The sequence below is a fragment of the Puma concolor genome, chromosome B1, assembly GCF_028749965.1.
Source record: "Puma concolor isolate L17-30 chromosome B1, mPumCon1.1.hap2, whole genome shotgun sequence".
Lineage (NCBI taxonomy): Eukaryota > Metazoa > Chordata > Mammalia > Carnivora > Felidae > Puma > Puma concolor.
The window spans coordinates 16,473,151-16,494,068 of NC_141670.1; the positions used below are offsets into that span (position 1 = coordinate 16,473,151).

General features: G+C 38.2%; 2 protein-coding genes across 7 annotated transcripts in view; one reads left to right on the forward strand and one right to left on the reverse strand.

The window, feature by feature from the left end:
• CFAP96 (cilia and flagella associated protein 96) overlaps window positions 1-20,918 on the forward strand; it is a 521,342-nt gene that overhangs the window by 58,357 nt on the left and 442,067 nt on the right. The gene's annotated exons all lie outside the window — the stretch shown is intronic.
• The window catches only part of PDLIM3 (PDZ and LIM domain 3), a 30,525-nt gene continuing 26,794 nt past the window's right edge, over window positions 17,188-20,918 (reverse strand). For all 3 annotated transcript variants that reach the window (XM_025932918.2, XM_025932919.2, XM_025932917.2), the window contains 2 exons: window positions 19,419-19,530; window positions 17,188-18,151 (listed from right to left, as the gene is read on the reverse strand). In XM_025932918.2, coding sequence (XP_025788703.1) covers window positions 17,962-18,151; window positions 19,419-19,530 — 302 coding nt within the window. In that variant the 3' untranslated portion in view covers window positions 17,188-17,961. The remainder of the gene's footprint in view (window positions 18,152-19,418; window positions 19,531-20,918) is intronic.

Consider the following 20,918-nt stretch of genomic DNA (forward strand, 5'->3'; position numbering starts at 1 on the left):
AAAGGCGTTTCAGTGACTTGCCCTTGTCTGCTCGTGGGTTTACTCGTGTGTTCAACAGGGAGCTGCCAAGATTGTTGTGAGGGTTAGTGGACCCCGTGGGACAGGATCTGCTACCACAGGTGCAGTGGGTACATAGGAGGCTGACAGGGAATGGCAGCTCTAGACCTCAGAGTCTAAGGTGAGATTTTGTGACAGTGTTGATATTTTTTTCTTATGTAAAAAGATTTGATACTTCAACTGGAAAAGATTCAAGGGGCACCTGGGTAGTTCAGTCAGTTAAGTGTCCAGCTCTTGGTTTCAGCTTGGGTCAGGAGCTCACATTTCTTGAATTTAAGCCCTGCATCAGGCTCTGTACTAATAGGAAAGACTACTGTCCTAACAGTACAGTACAAAGTACTGTACTAATAGTGCAAATATCAGAAAAGAATTTATATTTTACTTATTTTATCCTTAAATTTTTAAATTTAAATCCTTAAATCCAAGTTAGTTAATATATTGTGTAATAGTGGTCTCAGGAGTAAAATTTAGTGATTGATCACTTACACGTAACACCTGGTGCTCATCCCAACAAGTGCCCTCCTTAATGCCCATCACCCATTTAGCCCAGCCTCTCCCCCACCTCCCCTCCAGCAACCCTCAGTTTGTTCTCTGTATCTAAGAGTCTCTTATGGTTTCCGTCTCTGTTTTTACCTTATTTTTCCTTCTCTTCCCCTATGTTCTTCTGTTTTGTATCTTAAATTCCACATATGAGTGAAATCATATGAAATTTGTCTTTCTCTAATTTACTTCGCGTAGCATCATACATACATTCTAGTTCCATCCATGTTGCAAATGGCAAGATTTCATTCTTTTTGATCGTCAAGTAATGTTCTTTTATATATATGTACACACACACATACGTATATATTTATATAGTTCAATATATAGTTATATTAATGTATATTAGAATACATATTCATATATATTAGAATATATGTATGTATATATGTGTGTATTATTGTATCCTTCCGATAAATTCCTAATAGTGAAATTGCTGGGTCATAGGGTAGCTCTCTTTTTAATTTTTTGAGGAACCTCCACTGTTTTCCACAGTGGCTGCACCAATTTGCATTCCCACCAACAGTGCAAAAGTTTTTGCATTTCTCCACATCTTCACCAACATCTGTTGTTTCCTGAGTTGTTCATTTTAGTCATTCTGACAGGTGTGAGGTTGTGGTTTTGATTTGTATTTCCCTGATAATGAGTGTTGTTGAGCGTCTTTTCATGTGTCTGTTAACCATCTGGATGTCTTCTTTGGAGAACTGTCTTTTCATGTCTTTTATTCACTGGATTATTTTATTCACTGGATTTATTCACTGGATTATTATTTTTTTGCAGTTATGATAACTTCTTATTAGATTTTATATACTAACCCTTTATCTGATATGTCATTTGCAAATATCTTCTCCCATTCTGTTTGTTGCCTTTTAGTTTTGTTGATTGTTTCCTTTCCTGTGCAGAAGCTTTTTATCTTGATGAGGTCCCAATAATTCATGTTTGCTTTTGTTTCCTTTGCCTCCAGAGACATGTCTAGTAGGAAGTTACTGTGGTGGAGGTCAAAGAGGTTGTTGCATGTTTTCTCCTCTAGGATTTTGACGGTTTCCTGTCTTACATTTAGGTCTTTCATCCATTTTGAGTTTATTTTTGTGTATGGTGTAAGAAAGTGGTCCAGGTTCATTCTTCTGCATGTCTCTGTCCAGTTTTCCCAAATAATTTGCTGAAGAGACTATCTTTTTTCCATTGGATATTCTTTCCTACTTTGTCAAAGATTAGTTGGCCCTACATCTGTGGATCCATTCCTGGGTTTTCTTTTCTGTTCCATTGACTTAATGTGTCTGTTTTTGTGCCAATACCATACTGTCTTGATGACTACAGCTTTGTAATATAGCTTGAAGTCCAGAATCATGAGGCCTCCAGTTTTGGTTTTCTTTTTCAATATTACTTTGGCTGTTTGGGGTCTTTTCTGATTCCATACATATTTTAGAATTATTTGTTCTAGCACCATGAAGAATGCTCGTGTTATTTTGATAGGGATTGTATAGAATATGTAGATTGCTTTCAGTAGTATAGACATTTTAACAATATTTGTTCTTCCAACCCATGAGCATGGAATGTCTTTCCATTTCTTTGTGTCTTCTTCAATTTCTTTTATAAGTTTTTTTAACTTGTTTTATTTTTTATTTTTTAAAATTTACATCCAAATTAGTTAGCATATAGTACAACAATGATTTCAGGAGTAGATTCCTTAGTGCCCCTTACCCATTTAGCCCATCCCCCCTCCCACAACCCCTCCAGTAACCCTCTGTTTGTTCTCCATATTATGGGTCTCTTATGTTTTGTCCCCCTCCCTGTTTTTATATTATTTTTGTTTCCCTTCCCTTATATTCATCTGTTTTGTATCTTAAAGTCTTCATATGAGTGAAGTCATATGATTTTTGTCTTTCTCTGACTAATTTCACTTAGCATAATACCCTCCAGTTCCATCCACGTAGTTGCAAATGGCAAGATTTCATTCTTTTTGATTGCATTGTATGTGTGTGTATATATATATACCACATCTTCTTTATCCATTTATCCATCAATGGACATTTGGGCTCTTTCCATACTTTGGCTATTGTTGGTAGTGCTGCTATAAACATGGGGGTGGATGTGTCCTTCTGAAACAGCACACCTGTATCCTGTGGATAAATGCCTAGTAGTGCAATTGCTGGGTCGTAGGGTAGTTCTATTTTTAATTTTTTGAGGAACCTCCATACTGTTTTCCAGAGTGGCTGCACCAGCTTGCGTTCCCACCATCAGTGCAAAAGAGATCCTCTTTCTCGGCATCCTCGCCAACATCTGTTGTTGCCTGAGTTGTTAATGTTAGGCATTCTGACAGGTGTCAGGTGGTATCTCATTGTTGTTTAGATTTGTATTTCCCTGATGATGAGTGATGTTGAGTATTTTTTCATGTGTCAGTTGGCCATCTGGATGTCTTCTTTGAAAAGTGTCTATTCATATCTTTTGCCCATTTTTGCACTGGATTATTTGTTTTTTTGTCTTTTGTAAGTTTTATATAGTTTTTAGTGTACAGATCTTTTACCTCTTTGGTTAGGTTTATTCCTAGGTGTTTTATGGGTTTTGGTGCAATTATAAATGGAATTGATGCCTTGATTTCTTTTTCTGGTGCTTCATTATTGATGTATAGAAATGCAACCGATTTGCAGCCTGTGACTTTACTGAATTCATGTATCAGTTCTAGCAGTTTTTTGATGGAGAAAAACTTTATATTTTGAAACAGAGGGCATTGTGTTGCCTAATATGTATTGTATGTCAACTCTGTTGTTGAATTTGCCAAAGTTCTAAAAATTTGACAAGTTTCTAAGTAAATGCACATTTAGATGGCCTGTAAAATGTAAAGTCCTCATTATGTGTTATTTATTAATTTTTTTGGATAAATTTAAAAATGGAAAATGCAAAGAAATATGTAACTAACCCTTTGCCTCCATCTCCCAGAATTAACAGTTATAACTCTATTGGCATAGTTGATTTCTACTTATTTAGAAAGAATAAAACATTACATAGAATTGAACTCCCCACTCCCTCCTATCCTGTTCCTCCTTTCCCGTGTTCCTCCCACAAGAAACCACTATTCTGAATTTTGGGTATAGCCTTCCAGTCCATTCTTATATTTTTATCGTAATTACATGTGTCTTCATGAGTAATATAGGTGATTGCTCTTGTTTGTTTAAAAATTTTTCATAAATGGTATCATAATTTATATTTTGTTCTTCAACTTGCTCTTTTTACTCATAATTGTATGCTTTTTAGCATATTAAAAATAGGTCTTTAATTGAGTTGTGAAAATAAGCTTGAAATATCCTCCAGTTCTTGCCTTTTGTTTTTGCCTTTTTGGTTTCCTTTAATTTTTTTTAATTTTGAAGTTATCACTAACTTATAGTGAAATTGGAACTATTGTCTGATATATGTTTCATTTTTTCTTGAACCCTTCAGAGGGAGTTGCTGACATTGTGTCCCTCCACTCCTGAATGCTGTGATATGTATTTTACAAGGACATTCTTCATTATGAGCACAATACAGCCATTAAAATCTAGAAATTAACATTGATATATTACTACTGTTTAATCTTCAGACCCCACTCATGTTTCACTAATCCTCGCCATATTGTCCTTCATAGCAAAAGGATCCAGTCCAAAGTCTTGCACTGCATGTAGTTGTCGTGATGTGTATCTTTAATCAGAGTCTCATGGACTCAGAGTTTCCTATTTTATTTGGTGGGTCACCATGGATTATTTTCTGTTGCTAACATGATCCATAGTTGCAAAAATTTTCCTAGTTGGGTCAGTGGGAGTTTCTCTAGCTTGCTTCCGTGTACTTTTGGCATGTCTCCTTTATTATTGGAGTACTTCTTCATTTTTTTTAAAATTTTTAATGTTTATTTATTTTTGAGAGACAGAGAGAGACAGAACACAAGCAGGGGAGGGGCAGAGAGAGAGGGAGACACAGAATCTGGAGCAGGCTCCAGGCTGTGAGCTGTCAGCACAGAGCTGACATGGGGCTTGAGCTCATGAACCTTGAGGTCGTGACCTGAGCTAAAGTCAGCAGCTCAACTGACTGAACCCCCCCCAGATGCCCCTGGTAAAATATTCTTACCTACAGTTATTACTATTGAGAATTGTGGAATTTTATGAAGGAAATTATTTTCCAGATTGGTATAGAGGAAAACTTAAACATGGGAAGGTTTAGAAAATTTTTAAAAACTCTGTACCTGGTCAGTGCCAGACTTCCTGATTCTGAAACACTGGTTTGCCAAAATCAGTTTATTTCAATTTTTTTCCCCATAACAAATTATGGCTTTATGAGATAGGATGCCATATTGTCTAAATTTTATGAAGCATAGATAAAGTATAAATTTAATTAATACTAGAGCTAAAAGTTCCTATTTCCTGAGATGATATCATGGTTCTCAGGGTGCTGAGGCTCTTTTTTATTTCATTTGGCCTTATATCAGATAGACAGTGGACCATATTCTGTCAGGAGATATGCTTTCTCTGGTCACACATGTCAGTCAGTTCAACAACTTCCCTGAAAACATCTGATTTTTTTTTTTTTTTTTTTTGATCGTGAAGTTCATTGCTAAAGGACAGGTTTAGAATCTCTGTACTGCCAATGGAAAAAAAAATCTGTGAGTCACAATATTTCAAAATCTTCAAATGGTAACTTCTCCTAGAGAATCCACTTTTACCTATTGACTAACAGCTGCAGATTCAAGAATCTGGAACAAATTCAAGAGAACTGCACAAACACAAGCTAGTCAAATCTATTCTTAGCAATCTATTACCAGACTGAAATACTTCTGGGCTTTTTTAGCTTCAGAAGATCTTTTTTTTTTTTTAAACCTGAGATCACAAGGCTATCACTCATAGCTGAGATCCACAGTAGTGTGAAAAAGTAACCAAATGACACTTAGGGTATAATAAATTTGGGAAATTTTCCTAAGGCAAGAGAGGGGGACTGTGCTGGTGTGCTGGTGACTTAGGGAGTCTGTGATTCATAATGGGCCTCTGATAGCTCAAAGTCTTACGCCAGATGTGAACACCTCTACTCTGCCTTCTCTAAGTTTCTTTTAGTGCTGATTTTAACCTGATTTCATCTGTGTAGAATGAAACCTACAGCTCACTAAGGATGGCCATTAGCTTTGGCTAAGGAACCTGGTTGCCATTTTAAGAGAACTTATTAATAGTGGTAAAAGTGGGGTTGGCCTACCTCTGAGAAGTTTGGTCTGCTAAAGGGATAGACCTAGATCACTATCAAGGTAGCTTGAGAAGGAATGGGTATTAGGGAAAGAGATATTTTTAGGATGGGTCATGCTTGCAGGCTGGGAAGAGTCAGTGATAGAGACAGAAAGGAAAAAATGAGTCGGGAAGAGAACTTGAGGAATAAAGTAATGGGCATGATTTGGACCAAGAAGAAGACAGAGGACCAACAGTCTCTTTGAACATGTGAAGGTTTGGCCACTTTGTAGAGATGATACAGAGCTTTCCTCCCTCTGACAGAGGCTATCAGTGGGGAACGAATGCCCTTTCTCTGAAACAAGGTACTTCAGGTAGATAAGTGCCCCATTTGTGAAGCTTCTTGAGGATGAGTAGGGTTTATCAGTTTGGGTAAATTTAGAGGTAGCAGTCTCTGTAGCCTTTTCTAGACCGAGGAGTCTAATTCAGCTCCAAGTATGTGACCCCCTTTTTCTGATGCTAAACTGCTTTCTGATTTTTGGACACTAAAGGAGCTGTACTGACAAAGGCCACTTTGTCACACTTTAATAATAGTAGCATGTTTCCTTTGCTATATGAAGATACCATTAATGCATGCTTCCAACAGAGTGAATGAGTTTGCAATAAGAAATCCATATTCCTTGCTTGACTTCAGCTGTGAGCTATGACATGAGTCAGAGGTAGTGTCCATGACCATTGGAACAGAATGAAACTTCTAAATTGAACCAAGAACCTAGCCACATTGGTGGCATGCCCTCACTGAATGAAATGAATCCAGATCCTTATTTAGAGCTCTTGCCATGACAATCTCCTTATTGTCTCATTACTTAATATTTTCATCATTCCACACTACTTTTCCTAGCACTTATGGAAGAGATGTCTCTTATTATAAAGAGAATAAACATGGACTGCAAGTTAAGACTGATGTAAATAAAACTATAGAGAGGAAGAATTATAATGGTATTTAGAATTTATAGGTTTAAAGATTTTCAAAACATATTACTTATTGCTAGGGAATATCAGTGAGTTTAAATGTTTTTTTTCTTTAATTGTTTGGCCTTGTACAAAAGTTAAGCTCTCTGATACTTTTTCTCATCTGTAAAACATCTATTTGGCAAAGTCATAAGGATTAGAAATAATGTATAAATGTGACCAGTATTATGTCAAAAATGTTATAAGCATTCAATTAAGAGTCTATACACTCAAATAAAATACATGTAGTCAATAAAGGGACCTTCGTCCTCTTTATAGCTACAAGATTATAACCTATAGGTTTTGTTGTTGTTTCCATTCTTTGCCTTTGTTTGAGCAACTGGAATTTTTACTTGGATTCACTGAAATTCTGTTAGTCCTCTAAATCCTTAAAGTATATAAGAACTTCTTTGAACTTACCATTGGGGATAACAGAATATTGCCAGTGACTCTTTGGGGGAGTCAGGTTGCATGAAATCAGACTTTTGAAATTATCCTCCTCAATGAAGAAAACTTCCAGTGAACTTCATGAATCTGATCTGTTCTCAGTGCGAAATGTCAACTCTCCTGGGATTGCCAGGAATAGGCATCTAGTTCTGTGAATCTTCTAGCTTGATACCTTTGTGCTCATTTGATTGGCCCTCGATTTTGGACACCAAGAACAATTAGAAAGCATAGAAACACCATTTTGAATCTGGTATTGAATGGTGAAAAGTATACATAATAGTAGTTTTTAGGAGTTTACACATTACTTAGTAGGAAACATGTCAGATATTTTTATATGAATTATCTTAATTTAGTCCTTACAACAACCTTGTAAAGTAGAGATTATCATCCTAATTTTATGGCTGATGAAACTGAGGTCTGGGGAGATTTCATGATTTCTCCATAGCTTACAGCCAGAAGATAGTGGAGCTAGTTTTGGTTCAGGTTTGCCAATGTCCAGAGCTCATTTCTGTAACCACCGTTTTGTAAACAACAACTTGGAGTAAGTTGTATTGAAATGGAATCTAGGAGACAATTTTTATAAAGCTCACCGAGGGCTTTGTTGTCCCATGGAAGCTTTATAATTACTCTAAACTAAAAGCTATTAAATCTCTTGTGCAGAAATAATGTGAAGCAGGAGAGACGGGACTCAAGAGCATGGATTCTAAAACCAAACTACCCAGGTTCAAATTCTGTTTCTGTCATTTACTACAGGAGAAACCTTAGCTAACTTCTTTGTATTTCAGTTTCCTTGTCGGTAAAATGGGAAGAAAAGTAATGCCTGCCTCACAGCACTGCTGTGAAGATTGAATGAGTTCATACATGTCAAGCACTTAGAACAGTTCTTGATACATAGCAAAAGCCATGTTAAGTGTTAGCTATTGCTATTATTTTAGCATTGATCAAGCATTTTCCAGAAAATGTGAATTTGTGAATCATCTAAATAAGAAGGAACATTTCTACTAATGTTGTTTCTTTTGGTCCTAACCATTTCTCATCTTATGAATCTGTCTGTTTAACAGATTAGTGACAAATACATGTTTATATTAAGTGTTATTTTAAAAATAATAGCTTTTTTGAGATATAATTTACATATCAATAATTCACTCCTTTAAAGTATAATTCAAAATGCCAACAAACTGGGCAATCTGGAAGGAACTGACAAATTCTTAAAAACTCAAGAACTACCAAAATCGAAACAGAAAGAAATAGAAAATTTGAACAGACCTATAACCAGCAAAGAAATTGAATCAGTAATAAAAAATCTCCCAACAAACAAGAGTACTGTGCCAGATGGCTTCCCAGGGGAATTCTACCAGACATTTAAAGAAGAGTTAATACCTATTCTTCTCAAATTGTTCCAAAAAGTAGAAATGGAAAGAAAGCTTCTAGACTCATTCTATGAAGCCAGCATAACTTTGATTCCCAAACCAAACAAAGACCCCACTAAACAGGAGAATTACAGGCCAACCTCCTTGATGAACGGATGCAAACATTCTCAACAAGATACTAGCAAATTGAATTCAACAGTACATTAAAAGAATTATTCATCACAATCAAGTGGGATTTATTCCTGGGCTGCAGTGCTGATTAAGTTTCACAAATCAATGTGATCTACCATGGTAATAAAAACAAAAGAATAAGAACCATATGATCCTGTCAATAGATGCAGAAAAAGCATTTGACAAAATACAACATCCATTCTTTTTTTTTTTTTTTTAAATTTTTTTTTTTTTAACGTTTATTTATTTTTGAGACAGAGACAGAGCATGAACGGGGGAGGGTCAGAGAGAGGGAGACACAGAATCCGAAACAGGCTCCAGGCTCTGAGCTGTCAGCACAGAGCCCGACGCGGGGCTTGAACTCACGGACCGCGAGATCATGACCTGAGCCAAAGTCGGCCGCCCAACCGACTGAGCCACCCAGGCGCCCCATCATCCATTCTTGATAAAAACCCTCAACAAAGCAAAGGTAACGTAGCTCAACATAATAAAGGCCATATATGAAAGACTCACAGCTAATATCCTCAGTGGGGAAAAACCGAGACCCTCTCCCCTAAAGTCAAGAACAAGACAAGGAGGTCCACTCTTATCCTTACTATTTAACATAGTACTGGAAGCCTTAGCCTCAGCAATCAGACAACAAAAAGAAATAAAAGGCATAAATATTGGTAAGGAAGAGGTCAAACTTTCACTCTTTGCAGTTGACATGATACTCTATGTAGAAAACCTGAAAGACTCCACCAAAAAAACTGCTAGAACTAATGCATGAATTCAGCAAAGTCTCAGGATATAAAATCAATGTACAGAAATCTGTTGCATTTCTATACACCAGTAATGAAGTAGCAGAAAAAGACATCAAGAAATTTATCCCATTTACAATTGCACCAAAAACAATAAGACACCTAGGAATAAACCTAACTAAAGAGGTAAAAGGTCTGTACTCTGAAAACTATAAACACTGATGAAAGACATTGAAGAGGGCACAAAGAAATGGAAAAGCATTCCATGCTTATGGATTGGAAGAGCAAACATTGTTAAAATGTCTACACTACCCAAAATAATCTACACATTTAATGGAAGCCCTATCAAAATCGCACCAGCATTTTTCACAGGAGTGGAACAAACAATCCTAAAATGTGTATGGAGCCACAAAAGACCCTCAATAGCCAAAGCAATCCTGAAAAAGGAAAACAAAACTGGACGCATCACAATTCCAGATTTCAAGCTATATTACAAAACTATAGTCATCAAGACAGTACAGTACTGGCAGAAAAATAGACACATAGATCAATGGAACAGAATAGAAGACCCCAAAATGGACCAACAACTATATGGTCAACTAATCTTTGACAAAGCAGGAAAGAATATCCAATGGAAAAAAGACAGTGTCTTCAACAAAAGGTGTTGGGAAAACTGGGATGGTGACATGTGGAAGAATGAAACTGGACCACTTTCTCACACCATACACACAAATAAATTCAAAATGGATGAAATGCCTAAATGTGAGACAGGATACCATCAAATCCTAGAGGAGAACACTGGCAGCAACCTCTTTGACCTTGGCCGGAGCAACTTCTTACTAGGCACATTGCTGAAGGCAAGGGAAACAAAAGCAAATATGAACTATTGGGACCTCATCAAGATAAAAAGCTTCTGCACAGGAAAGGAAACAATCAACAAAACTAAAAGGCAGCCTACATAATGGGAGAAGATATTTGTAAATGATATATCAGGTAAAGGGTTAGTATCCAAAATCTATAAAGAATTTATCAAACTCAACACCCAAAAAACAACCCAGTTAAGAAATGGACAGAAGACATGAATAGACATTTTCCAAAGAAGACATCCCGATGGTTAACAGACACATGAAAAGATGCTCAACATCACTCATCATCAGGGAAATACAAATCAAAACTGTGATGAGAGATCCCACCTCATGCCTGTCAGAACGACTAAAATTAACAACACAAGAAACAACAGGTGTTGGCAAGGATGTAGAGAAAAGGGAACCCTCTTGCCCTGCTAGTGGGAATGCAAACTGGTGCAGCCATTCTGCAGAATAGTATGAAGGTTCCTCAAAAAACTACAAATAGAACTAGCCTGTGACCCAGCAATTGCATTATTAGGTATTCATCCAAAGTTTACAAAAATACAGATTCAGAGGGGTACATGCACCCCAATGTTTATACAGAATTATCAACAATAACCAAACTATGGAGAGAGCCCAAAGGTCCATTGACTGATGAACATATAGAGAAGATGTGGTGTGTACACACACACACACACACACAGGAATATTACTCAGCCATCAAAAATAATGAAATCTTGCCATGTGGCTGGAGGTAGAATGTATTATGCTAAGTGAAATGTCAATCAGAGAAAGATGAATACCCTATGCTTTCACTCATATGTGGAATTTAAGAAATGAAACAGACAAACATATAGGAAGTGTGGGGGAAAAGAGGAGAGAGGGAAACAAACCACAAGAGATTCTGAGTGAGAGAACAGATTGAGGGTTGATGGAGGGAGGTGGGTGGGAGATGGGCTAGATGGGTGATGGGTATTAAGGAGGGTACTTGTAATAATGAGCACTGGGTGATAAATGTAAATGATGAATCACTCAACTCTACTCCTGAAACCAATATTGTACTGCATATTAACTAACTAAAATTTTTTTTTTTAATTTTTTTTTCAACGTTTATTTATTTTTGGGACAGAGAGAGACAGAGCATGAACGGGGGAAGGGCAGAGAGAGAGGGAGACACAGAATCGGAAACAGGCTCCAGGCTCTGAGCCATCAGCCCAGAGCCCGACGCGGGGCTCGAACTCCCGGACCGCGAGATCGTGACCTGGCTGAAGTCGGACGCTTAACTGACTGCGCCACCCAGGCGCCCCTGAACTGACTAAAAATTTAAAAAAAAAACAATAGAACATATTATTAAAAATAATAAAGTATAATTCAGTGGTTTTTAGTAAATTCACAGAGTTGTGTGAGCTGAATTAGACTTCTCAGTCTAACGGAGACTGTAGGGACCACTACCTTTAAATTTACTCAAACTGGTAAACACCCACTCAGCCTCTGCAAGTTTCACAAACAGAGCACTTATCTGAGCTAAGTGCTTTGGTCCAGAGAAAGTGCAATGCCCATTGCTTTGGGCTCTGTCAGAGGGAGGAAAGCTCTGTGTCATCCCTCCACATGTGAAACTTGCACATGTCTTTTTCTTGGTCCGAATCCTGCCCATTACCTATTCCTCTAGTTCTCTTCCAACTTATTTTTCTCTATCTAGAATTTGTACCATTGAAGGCATTTCAAAATACACAAAACACAAATATTTGACATAAATGGGGGCAGTAGAAGACTTTTAGTACTTGTTAGCACAGATGAGTCTATCCGATGGCAGAGCCAGCATCGATCAGAAAGACTGGGATGAAATACAAATGTATTCATGAGGAGGCGTGAAAAGCTCTGTGACATGAAGCAGTGTTCTGAAAGGGTCATGGTTGGGAGCTTTGGGAAGTCAGACAGCAGCAACTGGAGCCCAGATGTGTGAAAGGACAGGCTGAGCAACCAGTGCACCTGTGGGCATAACAGTGCCTAAAGCAGTTCTTACATATAACATTCGTTGCATAACCTCCGTGCTTTTGTGAAACAGAGATATGTGCATGTCTGGGCACATATACATATGATGGCTAATACACATACCTGTGTTTTTCAACACCTATACTCCAGAAAAGGATATATAATTGGAACTTGGCCTCCTGAGAGGTAGTTCTCAAACTCACAACGTAGTTTTGCTTTTGGTGCAGAAATAATAACTTGCACATATTCCATCAGGTGAAAAATTGAACAAATAAAGGAATGGAATAATTGTCATCCCCAAATATTTGGCACTTAATGTAATCTTAGTTTAAAGCCCATTTTTGGTTAATACTTATGACAGGGGTGGCAATTAGGTTTTAAGAGCAGATACTGTATTATTCTTTGAATAATGGACAATGGAATTGTGCTTTGGGTTTGCATAAATTAAGACATGCTGAAATGCCTTATTCCTAGAGAAAGGAAAACATGTTGGTGGACATTCTTTGTATATTTAGACAAAGTTTTCAGGTAACTAAAAAGGCAATGTTGATACCTGATTTTGTGTTCTTCTGAAATGAATGATTGATAATACTACTAAAAAATTTGGAAGGAAATAATTATAAGCAACCACTTCTTATATGGGCTTTGTTTTAAAATTAATCACATGAAGCATTCTAATTAGCTTAAAAATGTTAATTTGTAACTGTAGAGAAAAATATTCAAAAATCCGTATTGTTATGCCTGTATTCAACATCTCTTACTTGGTAGGTTTTCAAATCAATATTTATCGGGTGCTCTCAAAAATGAACAGACTTGAGAGGACTATCGAAGTGGTCATAGAGGAGCTGAATTATTATTCAATTATTATTGAATTATTTACTTGAATTATCTGAATATCTTGTTCTTTCTTGAATTGCCTTTTTTGGCACGGCATAAATAATAAAAGAACATCAGGTTATGATGACATGATAATAAAGAGTACTGGTTATAAGTAGCAGTTTTGTAGGGCAGAAATCCAATCTGTTCAAAGGTCGACCTGACAGACTTACAACTGAAGTTGTTAATAGAAGAAACCCAGAGATCCATTCTGTTTATCTTGGAGTGTTCTCATGTTGGACAAATGGGAGATTATCTTCCACGGAGATGAGTAAACTGCCTGTGTGTCACATTAACCATTACGTTTTACTCCGCTCACACAGGTGCAAACATATGTGATAACTAGGACTGCTTTTTATTCAATGTTTCATCCTATTGGTAGAGAGCATAGCAACTCCGCCCTAGGTTTACTCTGAAAAAAAGAAAAATCCTATAATTTAGTTAATCATGAGTCAAAAGTTCATAAATACCCAATTCTTTTTTTTTATTTATTTTTTTTATTATTTTTTTTCAACGTTTATTTATTTTTGGGACAGAGAGAGACAGAGCATGAACGGGCGAGGGGCAGAGAGAGAGGGAGACACAGAATCGGAAACAGGCTCCAGGCTCTGAGCCATCAGCCCAGAGCCTGACGCGGGGCTCGAACTCCCGGACAGCGAGATCGTGACCTGGCTGCAGTCGGACGCTTAACCGACTGCGCCACCCAGGCGCCCCATAAATATCCAATTCTTAATCCCAATGCATAATTTCATTGATTAATGTTAGCTTTAATAAGCTTGTGAATATCAACACAGTGACTAGTCTGTTTACTAAGGAGATATATTATTCTGTGAGCGAAATCAAAATCGGTTGGCAGTCTTTGTTCATGGCATAAATTCCTATGTAGAATCTGGTGTGAACTTACTGAGAGACAAAATGCTGATATGGGGGGGGGGGGGGAACATACTTCTTTCTCATTTTTTTTAATTTTAATTCCTTTCCATTTGAACACTGCTATGTTTATTTTGTACTTTATATATTTAAAAACAATGTTCATATTGCATTCATTTTTTTATGTAACTTTTAATTCCAGTGAGCTAACATACAGTGTCATATTAGTTTCAGGTGTACAATATAGTGATTCAGCACTTCTCTACAACACCTGGTGCTCATCACCACGAGTGCACTCCCTAATCCCCATCACCTATTTTACCCATCCTGCACCGTCTTCCCACAGATTATTCTCAATAATTAGGAGATCTGTTTCTTACTCTCTTTCATTTTTTTCCCCTTTGCTTGTTTGTTTTATTTCTTAAGTTCCCCATATGCGTGAAATCATATGGTATTTGTCTTTCTCGGACTTATTTTGCTTAGCATTACACTCTCTAGTTCCATTCATGTCATTGCAAATGGCAAGATTTCATTCTTTTTTTATGGCTGAATAGTACTCCGTTGTATATACATACCACATCTTCTTTATCCATTCATCAATCGATGGACACTTGGACTGCTTCCATATCTTGGCTAGTGTAAATAATGCTGCTTTAAGCACAGAGGTGTATGTGTCCCTTTGAATTAGTGTTTTTGTATTCTTTGGGTAAATACCCAGTAGTGCAATTGCTGGATCATAAGGAAATTCTATTTTTAACTTTTTGAGAACCCTCTATACCGTTTTCCAGAGTGGCTGCACCAATTTGCATTCCCACCAACAGTGCACAAGAGTTCCTTTTCCTCCGCATCCTTGAAAACACCTTTTGTTTCTTGTGTTGTTGATTTTAGCTATTCCTACAGGCATGAAGTGATACCTCATTGTATTTTGATTTTCATTTCCCTGATGATAAGTGATGCTGAGCATGTTTTCATGTGTCTGTTGGCTATCTGGGTATCTTCTTTGGGGAAATGTCTGTTCGTGTCTTCAGGCCATTTTTATTTTATTTTTTTAATGTTTATTTTTGAGGGAGAGAGAGAGAGAGAGAACTTGAGCAGGGGAAGAGCAGAGAAAGAGGGAGACAGAGAATCCCAAGCAGGCTCTACACTGTGAGTGCAAAGCTATATATAAATTATTGCATTCATTTATATTTATTAATTCTTTCCGTGTTGAAATTTCTAGATTTCATTGTCAAAAGAATAATTTTTATTAAATATAATGAACATGCAACTTCAGGGCATACTTCACGAGCCTTGGTCACATAGTCTGAATTACCAGATTTAAGCTTTATCTCTTTCGAATTTTGGATTAGAACTATACTATTAAAAAAACTATATACTTTTTTCTTGTTATTAAACGTGAAGTTATTCATTATTATTCTATATACTGATATATACTGATATTCTACATACTGATATACTGATTATTCTATATACTGATACTGATATACAATGGCCATTAATGTACAATATAATGTCTAATGTACACTTTTATCATGAAATCTTTCATTCTTAATTTAACCTCTTTTTAGTACAGTACACATATCCTTAGCTGTGCTTCCTGATTCCAACTGAGATGTTGTCTTACCTACTACAGATAATACCTAGAGGACTTCCATTGGAAAGGGCCATGAGCTATAAGAGAGGGTTGGGGCACCTGGGTGGCGCAGTCGGTTAAGCATCCGACTTCAGCCAGGTCACGATCTCGCGCTCCGTGAGTTCGAGCCCCGCGTCAGGCTCTGGGCTGATGGCTCAGAGCCTGGAGCCTGTTTCCGATTCTGTGTCTCCCTCTCTCTCTGCCCCTCCCCCGTTCATGCTCTGTCTCTCTCTATCCCAAAAATAAATAAAACGTTGAAAAAAAAAAAATTTAAAAAAAAAAAAAAAGAGAGGGGACAGCTGTGGGGATTAAATATTTCTCAAACGGCTTCTATTTGCTCCACCTGATAGTCATGCCACCTTTATCCCTTAGTCCAGAAATGCCAGCGCTGATCATTTCCACACGTTGGCAAGATTCTGGAGGGTGTATTGGGTTGGTTTTCAGTTTTCTCCACTGCTGCTTTGGATATCAACTTTCTTGAGTTTTCGAAGTCAGTTACCATTTATTTGTTCTATAGCTTCCAATCTTCTAAGTTAATATCCTTCCTAGACCAAAATATTTTAAAATAACATCTAAAAAAAAATTCATCTACTTTGGGTACATTCATTTCCTTGATCTCTATGTTTTTTATTTATTTTATCTGAATGCCTCTGGTAATGAATTTGTTTTGGTACAGGGACTCCAGTTGCAATCTCAAATGCCTAAGGGGCCAGGCTGGTGTTCTGGCTTCTCTGACTAGATCGAAACCTCAGACAGGTCAGGGTCAGAAATAATTGGTTAAGTTTGGGGGAATCCCAGAGCAATACAACATGTGCCCTGTTTTCCATTGGGACAATAGGAGATTACCTGCCCCAGGCTCATTGGCAGTGGCTGTAATAGGGTAGAGATGACTTTGTGACCAAGCAGTGAGACAGAGGGCGTAAGACAGTCCCTACCTCCCCACCTCCACACCCTACCAGTTAGCCTTGGTTTGTATGCAGAGGGGACAGTTTCAGAAGCTTCCCATGTATCCCCAATGAGGAGCATAGGAAGTAGGTAAGACATGTAAGTTAAGGACATTGCCAAGTGGCCACCATAGTGGGAGGCAAGTTGACAAAACAGGGGCCAGATGGAATTCAGGTCTGAGATGGATCCATGACTCCAGAGAAGGCTGAGCTGAGATTTCTGGAGATGATGCTGGGGGTAGGTTTGTTGCCTGCTGCCAACCATGTGGAGAACACAAACCACAAGTGAAACCATGGATTTTAGCAGTGGGTACAATAGGGCCCCAGAAGGCCAGCAGCCCCTCCCTTCCTCTCGAGGGTCCTGAAACTGTCTCATCTGGGAGATGCCATCTTGGGAAGGAGGAAGCAGCAATGGTGAAATTTAGGGCATGAAGAGACAGCCTTGAGGGAGGTCTGAGCCTTGAATTTGACTGAATAGTTTATCTGAGAGAAGCATTTAAAATGAAAGAGACCATTTCAAAGCATAAGCAACTGTTTTAATGGAAAGGGAATGAATTATCTTTAATTAGCAAATTTAAATGTTCCTCCTATCAGCAGAAATTGTGGGCTCATAAGAAAGAGTGAAGGACTTTTAAAAACTAAACAAACCACATTTTTCTTAAAATACCTGAGTTGTTAGTGTATGTGTCAAGATATGATCGGACTTCTTGTTGGAATGTTGATTTTATCTGAATTCACTGCGTGCCACTTCATTAGGTATTTTAAAAATATTTTATGTATTTATTATGTATGTTGCATCTGGTGGTATAATTGAATATGAAACGAGAAATCTAGGGAATTTCTTTCTGACATGCACTATAATTTAAAACAGTAACAGACAACTGCAAATTGTGTTAGAATACAAGATTGTCATTTGGTATTTACTACAATTGCAAAAACAGCTTGTTAAGGAAAAATAATTAGACTTCCCCAAGTATCTTGATGTCATAATACATATGTAAATTGTGGAGTAGGACATACAAAAAAAATTATTGCTTTAAGTGTCAGTTACTGCTAGCCCCAGAGAGAAAAAGAGCTGCAAAACGTAGCTACTGTATGTTTACACATACGTTTATAGCAGGCATTTGTCTCCCACTCCTTTTCTTCAGTAACAATAAGATAAACGTCTAAAAGCCTTGGTTTTAGATTTGGAGTCGACAGTTGGCTATACTTCTGCCCAAAGCCATTGATGTCTTCCTGCGTTAAGTGCGCGTGAGGGCTTGCGTGCTCTGGTCTGCGTAAGACTCAATTAAGCTTTGGGATAAAGAGTAACTGTGTCGTAGCCCTCTGGGGGCCGCATGCGAGCTCTTGCATGCGTTTCGCAGTACAGCTCGCCCTCCACGAAGAAGTAGCCCTTCTGTTTGAGGTTGAGGTTGCAGTCGGCACACACAAAGCACTCCGGATGTCGGTACTTATCCCGCGCCTTCACAACAGCACCGCTGTAGAGAAAAGGGAGATCAACTCAAACAAACAAACAAAACCCACAAAGCCGAAAACATGCTACAAAGGGAGATAACACTGCCTTCTGGCAGGTGTTATCTGTTTCACATTCAGGAAACAGCCTCCAGCTGTAAAACCAGCACGGCTGTGAAACTGACAGCCGTGTCATTGTCAGCCAGATCCCTGAGGACCACAGGAACACATCCCGTGTTTCCCGGGTGCCTCGTTTTCAGAGTTTTCAGACAAGTCGTTTCTACAAAAGTTAGGGGATCTTACCTCATGATCTTTGCCGATTGTTTCTTTGAAAGAGGAAAACACGATATGAATGAGACTAACACCCCTGCACAGGATTCTGATTGTGACCAAGGTTGCCTACAGGGCTACAAGTCCCTCTGACTGCTTTCTGTGTTGGTGGTGCAGCCTGTATTCTATGGAGCACAGAGAAAACAGACCCAAGAGCAGAGATGGGATTGCCATGGGTGGGCGGACTGACCTCTCCTGTCAAAACAGCTTACTTCAGCCTGGGTGAGGTAACTGCTTTTGGTACCATTATAAACGCTTGTGTTTTATGAGATCCTCTCTGCTCCAGAGCTCCGTGTCCCGCTCCTTTCTTTCTGTGTCACATTCCCCACTTGCTCTAAGCAGGCTTGGCTCCCACTGCCCTCCTGGGATGAATCCTGGAAAACTGGACTGATGGTGCCTCAGTGTGAGCTAAGAGTAGAGGAACAGAATAAAGGGGTGGGAGAAGTGGCCTCGTGGGGCATTTGCAGTGCAGAGATTGAAATGACCTGCTTCACTGGAAGATTTGAACTAGCAAGCGTGGCTATTCAAACATAAGGGCCCTTGAAATGGAAGCTGACTGAATTTTTAAAAATTATATTTCAGTATTTGTGTAACTTAAAAAACCCAGTAAAGATAATGTGTTTCAGTGAACAACCTGATGACCTTAGTATTCGGTTCCCTGAGTTTATACAGAAAAGAAAATATTTAAAGACTGTATATTAACAAAGGGAAGGCTTTTTGAAGTGAAATTATGATTCTTGGACGTGATTTTTAAAAATATACTTCTAAGACAATTTTTATGGGAAAATATATGAAATTATAAGTCCAGAATGCCGATTCACGTTACATGCCAGTTTTAGGGTGTGTCGAAGGAATTCTGGTCAAATGTGCTGAATGTTGTGGATGTATTTCAAGTCACTGACTGGAAATAGAGAACAGACACCAAGATTCATGGTGAATTCCTGGGTTAAAAATGAAACTTACACGATGCCACTCCCACATTTGTCACAGAGTGGCATCTTCTGTGTGCTGCCAGGGCCACCATGGACTTTTGTAACCGGAGCTCTCACACTCCGAGTTCCAGCCGGACGGTCATCTGAAAAACAAAGTGTTTCCATTTATGGCAAGGGAACAGCTGGCTACTGGCTAGTTCCTACTTTGCTTCTATTTTAAGGTGTGCACTTTAACTTAAGGAATTCTTAAGTTGCACGGGTGCTATCATTTCAAAAGGAGTAGGACCGGTTCAAGCATAACTTGTTCTGAAGCATGGCCTTACAAAACAGAATTAGTCAACATTTGTCGTTGTCATAGGGAGCTGTTATAAAATGCTCAAAAAGGCAGAATACCTTTTGCATTTCTTCCTGCTTCTTATTGGGGTAAAATATACATAACATAATACTGACCATCTTAACCATTTTAAGATGGGTAATTCGGGAGCAGTAAGTCTATTCACAGGGTTGTGCAACCATCACCAATGATTATTTCCAGGACTCTTTCATCATCCAAACAAAAACCCTGTGTCCATTAAACAGTAACGGCCCGTTCTCTCTTCTTCCCAGATCCTGGTAATCTCTATTCTACTTTCTGTCTTAAGACTTGCCTATTCTAGGTACCTCTTATGAGGTACTCTTATGAAGGGTACAATATTTACCCTTCTGTGTCCGGCCTGTTTGACTGAGCATGTTTGCAAGGTTCATCCATGTTGCAGCATGTATCAGAATTTCATTTTTTGAGGCTGCATGATATTCTGTGTGGATAGACCATATTTTGTTTATCCATTGATCAATTGGTAGACAAATGCGTTGTTTTCACTCTCTGGCTATTGTGAATAATGCTGCTATGAACATTGGTGTATAAGTATCTGTTTGAATCTCTGCTTTCAAGTTTTTGGGTATGGACCCAGAAATGTAATTGTTGGATTATATGCTCATTCTATGTTTAACTTTTTGAGGAACCCGTATACTGTTTTTCACAATGGCTGCACCATTTTGCATTCCCGCCAACAACGAACAAGGGTTCCAGTTTTTCCACATGCCCATCAACACTTGTTTCTTCCTTTAAAAAAAATATTAGCTATCCTAGTGGGGCATTTTGCATACTGTGCAGGTTTTTAAAGGACAGTGTATCTTTTGTTGATGGAAAAACACCAGTAAGAGTGTGAGCCCCGAGGACAGCAGGGGTGGCTAGAGGTTCAGTCCTGCTTCTTACTGGCTGCGTCTCTTTGTACAAATCCGCCGTCTCTATGCCTCAGTTTCTCATTTGTTAGAGAAAATAATAGTTCCTATCTCACAGGTTATTGTGAGGATTAAATGATAAAGTATGCAAAGTACTTAGCACAGGGTTTGGAACACAGTAAGGGTTCATTGCAGTGTTATTTTAAAATTTGGATGATGATGATGATACCGTGGAGTATGGGGGGAGACGGAGAAATCTTGCAATATCCATTGAAGGTTGGACTTTACGATTCTGAAGCTGAACTAGCCC